Raw genomic sequence first — 9,186 nt, forward strand, 5'->3', positions numbered from 1 at the left:
CGATTCTCTTTAACGTATATCAATTCCTCATGCGAATTAATAAATAAACTTTCTTTTTATGCTTGTATCAAATAATCCATACAATCATACAATCCAGTACTCATAATAAATCTCAATTCACATGCTTGCACACATGCATAAAACATGTAACAATCAAATACTGGACATCATATATATATGAACATAATAAGTTCCTATACATGATACTAAAAATCTCTTAAAACTCCCCTCAAAAAAAAAAAAATCTCTTAAAACATGATACTAATCACATAGCACGTAATTATGTACATACATCGTGTAAACTAGCCTGTAGGCCACTTTTAACTCTCTAAAAGTTCCCTACGAAATATTCTCCGCCTAGAAAACAACATAATCGAAATTAATAATCTTAAATAAAAATTACAACAGCTTTAAATTATTTAAAATCCCCTCTAAATACGTTTAAAAGATGATTTTAAAATCAAAACTTCAATTATTTTTAATTCCTAGCATAGTACTACCACACTAGTAATTAAAAACTCTTAAAACTCCATAATTAAAACCTTTCTGAAATTACAACAACTTTAAAATTAATAAACCTCCTTTAAACATATATAACATATTTAAAATCGTATTCTAAATCGATTTCATAGTATCTAATAAGCTACTATGATTTTTCTAGCAATTAAAACCCTAAAAATTCATGTTTTTATGATTAAAACTATAATCTAATCATAATAACAAATCTGAATTTTTTCTTATAATATAAACTATATATAAATCAAGATTACATATTAAAGCAATAATTAAAACTTATAATCATGATTAACAACAAAAGAAACATAAAAAATATAGTCTTTAATGGAAACTTGAGGAGGATGAAAAGAAAACAACCAACAAAGAGGAGAAGGAAGGAAAGCGCCGGCAAGGAAAGGCGCAGCAGCAGCAGCCGGCGGTGGTACGGGCATGTTTCGAACATTGGTGACATTTCTTGTTGAAGAAGAAATGTTACTTGAACAAGAAGAAAGAGGTTTGAGAGGAGGAGCAAGGAACGTGCAAAGAGGAGAGAGAAAAGTCGAAGAGGGTGAATGGCGTGAAGAGGAGAGGGAGAGAAAATAATCTTGTGTGGGAAAAATAATTGGGTATTAGGATATTTATAAAAAGACTTCCTTTTTGGGCTTAGAAAAAAGAGATAAGGTTTAATGAAATTTGATGATGAACAAGATATATAGCTTGGGACTTTAGTCATCAACATGACTATTTTTCCTTTTATCCTTTTAGGATTTTTAGGTTCCTCAATTCCATTAGGCTTCTTTTTTAATATAAATTAGTATTTAGAACTTTTATCAAAACATGCTTAATTAATATTCTCAACTTTATTAAGTCATGAAAAATAATTTCATTTGACTTTTAAAATAGTCAAATCATTTCAAAACTAATTTGGGTTTAAATATAAATATATAAATACTTAAATATATTTATAAAATCTTTCAAATATATCTATGAGATTTTTCTTCTATCATCCTTAAGGATACTGTAGGTTGGTCCTATCCAAGATGTTAGACCTAGGTTTTCTTCTCTTGTAAAAACAAACACTTAGGAAAAAAAAACACTATTAGAGGCAATACTCGAACGCAAATATTAGTTTGAATCTCTATTTTATATGGGAAAAGCGGTATGACACCAAAATATTAAAAATCCTATTTTACCCTCATTACATCTCTATTCTAACTACTTACTTTAATTATAAAATAAAAAAGAAAACTACCTAATTAATATAAAAAATAGAAAAAGATATTACAATAAGAAAATCATCAACAATTCAAATATTCTTAATTTATAAGATATAATTAACAATTAATTTAATTTTACATTCTTTAAAAAAAAATTAATTTTCTACGTATTTTCGCACACATATAAAAACTAGTTACAATAATACGGACTACAAGACATCGTAATGACCCTACGTGTATGCGCTTACAGCAGATTCCACAACTATTCACAACTTAAATAATTCTCCCGTTCGTCAACTCTCCTTTCAACTCCACACACAAACTTCACTTTGTTGAAACTCAAAGATTCTTCCATCTTCCAAATCTCTTCACCATCAACAATTCTACTTTCTTCTTCACCTCTAATTCTGACGCAACATCACCATAATTCTTCAACGTTCTTGATTGATTGATTTGATACAATTCTAGGGTTTCAAGCCCCGTATTAATTGCTCAAAATTGAGCAATTTTGATGCATAAAAAAAACTATTTCACCCGGATTTTCGACTGTATCGGTATTTCAAGTTGATGAAAGACGATTTTAGGGAGGAGAAAGAAAATGACAACTGCAAGAACAAATTTAGTTATGACAGTGATTGGATTTGTAGTGAGCACGTTGTTCATAGTGTTTATATGTACACGACTAATCTGTGCTCGAATTCAATTGCGCGCATCTCGTCGAAATTTCCGTCACCATATCGCTTCGAGATCGAATCTCAGTATTGTAAGAATCTGTTTTCCAATTTTATTTTTTCCCTCCTTTTTCTTTGAATATTCGTTGATTGGAACTGTCGGTTTTTCGAGCAACACCTTTGCATCTAAAGTTGGCAGGCTAACAAACATGTCTTATTTTATAAAGGACTTTTGTGATTAACTTCTCATTTTTGCCCTTTTTATCAGTATTATCTGTTTTGGGGAATTGAAAAACAAGGTTTAACACAGTCTGAGAATTTGGGTTCACAAAATTTTTACCTATTTAAGGACACAAATAGTTGGAATTCATATTAAAATTCAGGCTCCGTTTGTTTTAGAGGAAAGCATTTCAAGGAAAATGATTTCTCCATTTTCCGTTATGTGGGGGGGACACGAGAATCGAAAAGGAAAACTATGGTGTAAAAGAGTTTTCCATCCATTTGAAACATTTTCCTTCAAAAATTTGAAGGAAATCATTTTCCTTCACTCTCTTGTTCGCAACATCTCCATTTCCCCCTTCTTAGCGTAATAGTTTTCCAACAAACCAAGCTGAGGAAAACTAATATTCAGCCTTTTTCAATGGAAAATGCCATGAAAAATCATTTTCCATTAAATCAAGCGGATCCTAAGATTAGTTCCATGAAAATGTTAGTTTTATTCGGAAATTTTAAGATGAATAATCCCAACTCCAACTTTCATCGAACATTTCAAATAATTCCGGGTCACCTTCTCAAAATCATTCAAACTATTATTTTTCTTTCCCGGGCTAATCTATTCTAGGTCATATGGGAAATTTAACACTTTGGATTATTTCAAGTAGGTTCTAGAAACTCGGGATTATTTGAGAATAATAGATAACCGGAACTATTTCGAGAAGAAGGGTGAAAGTTGGGGTCATTTCTATCAATTGTTCCTTCTTACTATTTATTGATTTACTAATCTCCTGTGTAATAAGTGACACACTTCTCTCTTTTATGTGAGACCTTTTTGTTTGGAACTGATAATTATATTGTGTCAAAGTGCTAATAACTGCCATCTGTCTCACAGTTGGAGCGCGGAGTGCATGGTGTTGAACTTCCAATAGTCGCCAACTTTCCAGCCAAAAAGTATGGGGATGAGTATTTTTCATCTGCAGAAAGTGGCCAGTAAGTTCTTTGGTTCTCTATGAGATTTTTCACTGGATTCCAGTGTCATGTATATGTGAATAATTTTGCAAATTTAGTGCCTGTTGGGCTGGACTCCTTTGATTTCATCTTAATATTTTTATTCAAAACTGGATGATATAGAATCTTTTATGCCTATTTGTATCTTCAAGCTCTAAATGTGAGGGCGAAAGTAGAAGTACTAATAGAGTATATAGCATTAAGGTGATGCAAAATTTGCTCTTGTATTTTCCCTCTGGGTTACTGAAAATTTCAGTCTATATTGTGATATTTAAGGTTTCTAATATGCTTCAAATGTATTTATTTTGGAAGTTGGTGGCTTTCTATTCCTGAAGGCTGACCATGAGTTTTTGCTGAATCTGGTCATTATACTTTAGTCATCATTTATGTGTATTCAATAATAAATGGTTTGTTAGTGGATATGTGCACTTGAGATTCATTCTTGATTGCATGTTCCCGTGGAATTACTTTTAGCTGGTGAGCTAATTGTAGCTTGAAACATCTTCACCTCATTCATACTCATTGTTTTAGTCTATTGGACTAGTGCTCCAGGTGCAAAATATACCCTCTTACCACTTACCAGGGCTTCATACATGTGGACGTTGCTTGCCAGACCCGTCAGATGATATTTGGGCTTTCCTCACAGCTTGAAAGGCATATATTGACACTATTTATACATGTCTTTCAGAAGGCCTCCCATTGCCTTATTTTTTCTTTAGCCCACTCTCTTTTGAAAATACCAGATTTCTTCTTGTCTTCAGGCAAACATTGTGTTTATGCTACTCACTTGGTACTTTCCATTTGTTTCTTCATTATACGACCATTGAAGGACAAATGATACACATATATGCTTTATCTAACTCTAGGTTATATGAGGCATATACCAAGGAGTTGTGCATGATATTGCAAGTACAGTATTGATTTGGAATAGCAGTCTCATTATGTTACTTTATTTAACTTTCCGCTGCATGTAATCTTGAAGCTTGTTTTATTTTACCTGGGATTTTGATTTCTGCAGTAAATTAATGGAATAACACCCTAGTGTCACCATTGCTGTGTTATAGCTCGCAAGACTCGTCCTAGTCTGCATTGAATATGCTTCGTTTTTTTTTTTAACTAAGGCCACGCTTGTTTTTTGCTGTCAAATGTTACTTTTGATTTCTCTGAATAGATATTGATGGAAATGATCCAAATCATAGTGTTATATTTCCTATCCATTTTGTAAATTAATTTTATCAATATCTCCATTGCATGATCATCTTGCTACAATATATGGGTGGTTGACTCTTGGTAATAGACACTATCTTCCCCTCATTCATTGTGGCTGTATCAATCTATAGGTTATAGACTCTAGGTTTTATGGGTCATGTTAGCATGTATCAATCTATATCGACATCTTCATTTGATTTGTTTCCTTAGCTAGAGCTGCTTTCTTTTATAGCTGACCGTATCAGGAACCCTTTACTTATCGACATCTTCATTTGATTTGTTTCCTTAGCTTGGGCTGCTTTCTTTTATAGCTGACCGTATCAGGAACCCTTTACTTTGGATTGCTTTCACATGATATGCTGACGACTTGCTATTGCGGGTCTTGGGTGCCATGGAGCATCCCATAGCACTAAAAGATTAAAAAAAGGGGATTATTTGGCCTCAATGACACCAACTATAGCCAACATCAGCTAAGTGGGGTGCGTTTGTTTACACTTCTAGACCCTGCTGAATATTGATGAAACTTTTTCTTCTGTTCACCCAAAAAGATGCAAAATTTTTTTTTTGTAAAACCTGTTGAGCCCACCCCTAGCCACTCTACCAAACCACCTCCACTACCGCACTGCTGCCTAGTCCAGCAACCCTACCCAGCCCTTCCTCCACTGATGCCCAATTGCCCATACACTCCAATTCTCGGTTAGTCCCTCCTTAATAAGGAAATGACGAGGGCTGAGGTGGCAATTTTATTTGGCAACAACGAATCACAAATGGTGGTGCATTTTCGTTGTGGCTCTTATTAGTCAAAAGAGAGAAATTGAATAGGGGGCATAGACTTGAAGAAAGAGAAGATGGAGAGCAAGGATCAGGTGTAGTGGCTGTAGTTTGCTGGTTTGCAACGCGCAGGCACTGAGAGTGAGAGACAGAGTAGGTGAATGGTGCGAACAATGAAGGCAAGCAAGGGAGATGGTTTGCCAATTCACTGAAAGGCGACAGCATCTATGGCGATGTGTCATTGATCCCACAACACGAGCTATAGTTGGTGTCATTGAGGGCAATTTCGATCTTGAGTTTTTTATTCTTCAGCTTTTGCCATGCCTTCAATATATAATAGGTCTTCCATCTGCTCCCCAATTTATAAATTACCGCTATAATTAATGAGTTTCAACTTAATTCTTTACTGAGCCACTCTTGATGCTAAGAAGTGCGTGGAACTTACTAGACTGTGATTGATTTTCCCAGGCATAGTGTAGAATGGAAGATATTGTATGCTGAAACCCAAGAAAGCAATAAAGTCATCTCCTTTTCATTGTAGTGTCATAGTTTCATAGTGCCGTGCCTGTGAAAATCGTCATGATAATGTTGTAATGGCTGGGCAATTTGCTGTTATTCCTCTCCAATTGCAGTGGATTTGATGTCCTGCATTTATATACAAATATGTCGAAATTCAGGTGGCTGAAATAGGGATCAGCCTTGGTCATTCCATTATAAGGACACTTAATGTACCATAATATTATTTAATTAGACATTAGAGAATATATATAGAAGCTGCAAACAAGCTGAACTAGAAGATTGTGTTGCATTAATGAAGTCCATTTGAGAGATTATATTGTGGGACGGAAGGTACTTCAGGTAAGTATTCAAGTTTGGAGGCACTGTACAGAAGCTGCAGACTGATTTTAATGAGTCACACAACAAGCTACAACCGATAATTTTTTCATTAGGCTTATCATCTTCGTTTGGCATTTGCTCAATTCTTGTGAATGGATGATAGACAAATCATTTTTAATTACCTCTTTACTGGTAAAATGATGAGAGTCATTCAAATGAATCAAGCTAGAGAACTTGAAACATTTAATAAGGAAAAAGCAAGGAATTTATTGAATTCACATACACAACCTCAGATGTTTGAGTTCTGAGTGGAGACTGGGATGAAACTGTCAGGGAAATATTATATATGGACAATGTTTGTAAGATTAGTTGAAAACCATGGGAACTGGCTTTTGTTGGTTATTTGGCGGTACAAAGGAAAAATCCAAGTTGACACTTGAACAAGGATTGAAGTTGGAGGATTTATTTACATAAGGTACCAAAATATCTCGGGTGATGAATCCACACTACTGATCAATAATTGAGTATTGGAGATAAAGATTGCCCAAAATTTCCAATATGGCTCGATATACTGTCCATTTGGCAACTTCTTTGCAACAGTTTGTTTCTGTAAATTATACAGATGAAATCTGAAAAACAGTGTTGGTTGTTCAAGGAAACTAATTGCATAGATAAACAGCCTAGAGGATTATATGATTATGGAAGCTGAAGGATGTAGTCATGTAGATTGTGGACAGTGGAGAATGCTGATAGTATATGTTCCTTCTATCACTAGGCTTCACTTGATGTTTGGTCACTCATCTTTCAGAGATAATCTTGTGAAGGCATCGATGAATTATGTCGATCACTGTGGTGAAGATTCTAGGGACAAACTGCTGCTTTTAATCCAGTTTAATACTTGTAATGTAATACTAATTCCATCTATTTCAAATGGAATTGAAGGTTCAGTGTCCTATGGTGTTTGGATTATATTAACATCTCATTAAGGTTTATTCCCTTCTTACTTATGAAGCTGCATGGGAACTGCATATGAAATCAAGGGTTAATTATTGGAAATGGCCTGTGTTATTGCAGGGTTAAAGCATTAAAGCCGCATACATTGACCCCCTTCTTGATTTAGGGCAGGGTCTCGTTAGATGCGTTGGGGTAATATTAATGTTGATGCTGTTATCAGGTGTTACATACCCTGACTTGTCATATAGTAACGGTGTGCTATTTTAGGTGTAGCCATTTTTTTAAGAATCTATGATACATGGTTTATGCGTCTATTGAACTTTCCTTCATGTTTATACTTGAATTTGGTTCTTATCCTCTTTTAATTTTAAATTTTATTGTAGCATGGTTTTGATGCTTTTCTTTCATCCGTCAAACTTAGTGGTGATCTGTGGTCCTGACTTGACTATTGAATTGTATACTTGTAGATGCTCCATTTGCTTGGCTGAATATCACAAGGAAGATGTATTGCGTATACTCCCTTATTGTGGCCACTACTTCCACATAAAGTGCATAGATATATGGCTGCTGCAACATTGTACCTGCCCAGTTTGTCGGATTTCGTTGCGTGAGACTAATGAGAAGAAACGATCTATGCAATTAATGTCAAGTTCTCGATCTCATCTTTCCACTGATTTTCTTGCTATAAGCCCTCGTCAGTGTAGATTTATATCGAGGACTGCAGAAACTCATATGAGAAATTCTATGCAAGACAACCAGCTTGTGCCTCATGGTGTAACTGAAGCAGCCAGAGATAACACACAGTTTCCTGAAGAAAATGGTATTGTAAAAGACCCCAAAAGTAAGCATGTAGAGAGCCCATCACTGGCATAGCTGTGGGCCTAAATCTACCAGTTGCATCTTTCAAGACTTCTATGCTATTGATGAGAAATTTGGGGGTTGCCAAATAAGCTGGTTTTTTTCCCTCTTGTGGGCTATAGCTTTGTACATATTTTTCCCTGGTGATTTAACTCAAGCTTACAAGAGGACTGATGTACCAAGAACTATAAAGGCACTGCCCTTTGGGTGCACGCTTTCCATGTTTGACGTCCACAAGCTTGGATGTGCAGTGCTGCTGTAGTTGGACAGCTATGTGTCTATGACGATGTAGCCTACTTGCTTTCAGGAGAGATGCAACACCATTTGGGGTTTGTTTGGTTTTTCTCTTTTTAGCAGATCAGGAATCCATATATCTTTGTATTGGGTGTGTTGTCCAATCAATAGTTTCCCGTTTGAAAGATAGGAACTAGAAGTAACAGTGGTGTACAGAGCAAAAATATATAGATATGTGCATAGATGGAATTCGCCAAGACTTCCTTAATTCTGCGAAGCCGGATATGCGGCTAATACTCTTGGATCACGGACGGGATGTTGCTAATTCTAAACATGTTCTCTACAAGTTTTTTTATTTCTGTTTGGGAGCATGTCATTTTGTCCCCTTTTGTTCTTGTTAAAAGTTTTTAAACCCGTGCAATATGTTAATCGTGGTTTGGATATTACCCAGGGTAGGCTACCATTGATTGATTAACAAACTTATTAATTAAGAATTAACTAATAGAATACCGAATAATGTACACATAATATTTCAAATCCTTTTTTAATTTATAATACACCCGGTTCATCAGATTTTTGCTTTGGCTATAGCCAGATCAGCTCGTAAAGTTTTTGTATACAATGAGGCTCGAACCAAAAACTCTCTTAAGCTTACCTTGAGCCAATTCTTATTGGTAATATTTAAAATTCAATACCTTCAAGTGGAGATATTTGAC

General features: G+C 35.0%; 1 protein-coding gene across 1 annotated transcript; it reads left to right on the forward strand.

The window, feature by feature from the left end:
• The first annotated feature begins 1,950 nt into the window (after positions 1–1,950).
• On the forward strand, positions 1,951–8,855 carry LOC104907458 (RING-H2 finger protein ATL74). The gene is made up of 3 exons (XM_010696391.4): positions 1,951–2,475; positions 3,492–3,589; positions 7,846–8,855. Exons 1-3 carry the CDS (start codon positions 2,311–2,313, stop codon positions 8,249–8,251), a joined length of 669 nt encoding a protein of 222 aa, XP_010694693.1. The 5' UTR covers positions 1,951–2,310; the 3' UTR covers positions 8,252–8,855.
• The last annotated feature ends 331 nt before the right edge of the window (positions 8,856–9,186 follow it).

The sequence above is a fragment of the Beta vulgaris genome, chromosome 4 (genome assembly GCF_026745355.1).
Source record: "Beta vulgaris subsp. vulgaris cultivar EL10 chromosome 4, EL10.2, whole genome shotgun sequence".
NCBI classification, from domain to species: Eukaryota; Viridiplantae; Streptophyta; class Magnoliopsida; order Caryophyllales; family Amaranthaceae; genus Beta; species Beta vulgaris.

Bases quoted from the DNA above. Each gene is read 5' to 3' on its own strand.
- LOC104907458 (XM_010696391.4), top strand. From the start codon at position 2,311: ATGACAACTGCAAGAACAAATTTAGTTATGACAGTGATTGGATTTGTA. The intron at 2,476-3,491 runs GTAAGAATCTGT...TCTGTCTCACAG, and splicing joins CGAGATCGAATCTCAGTATT to TTGGAGCGCGGAGTGCATGG. The intron at 3,590-7,845 runs GTAAGTTCTTTG...GTATACTTGTAG, and splicing joins TCATCTGCAGAAAGTGGCCA to ATGCTCCATTTGCTTGGCTG.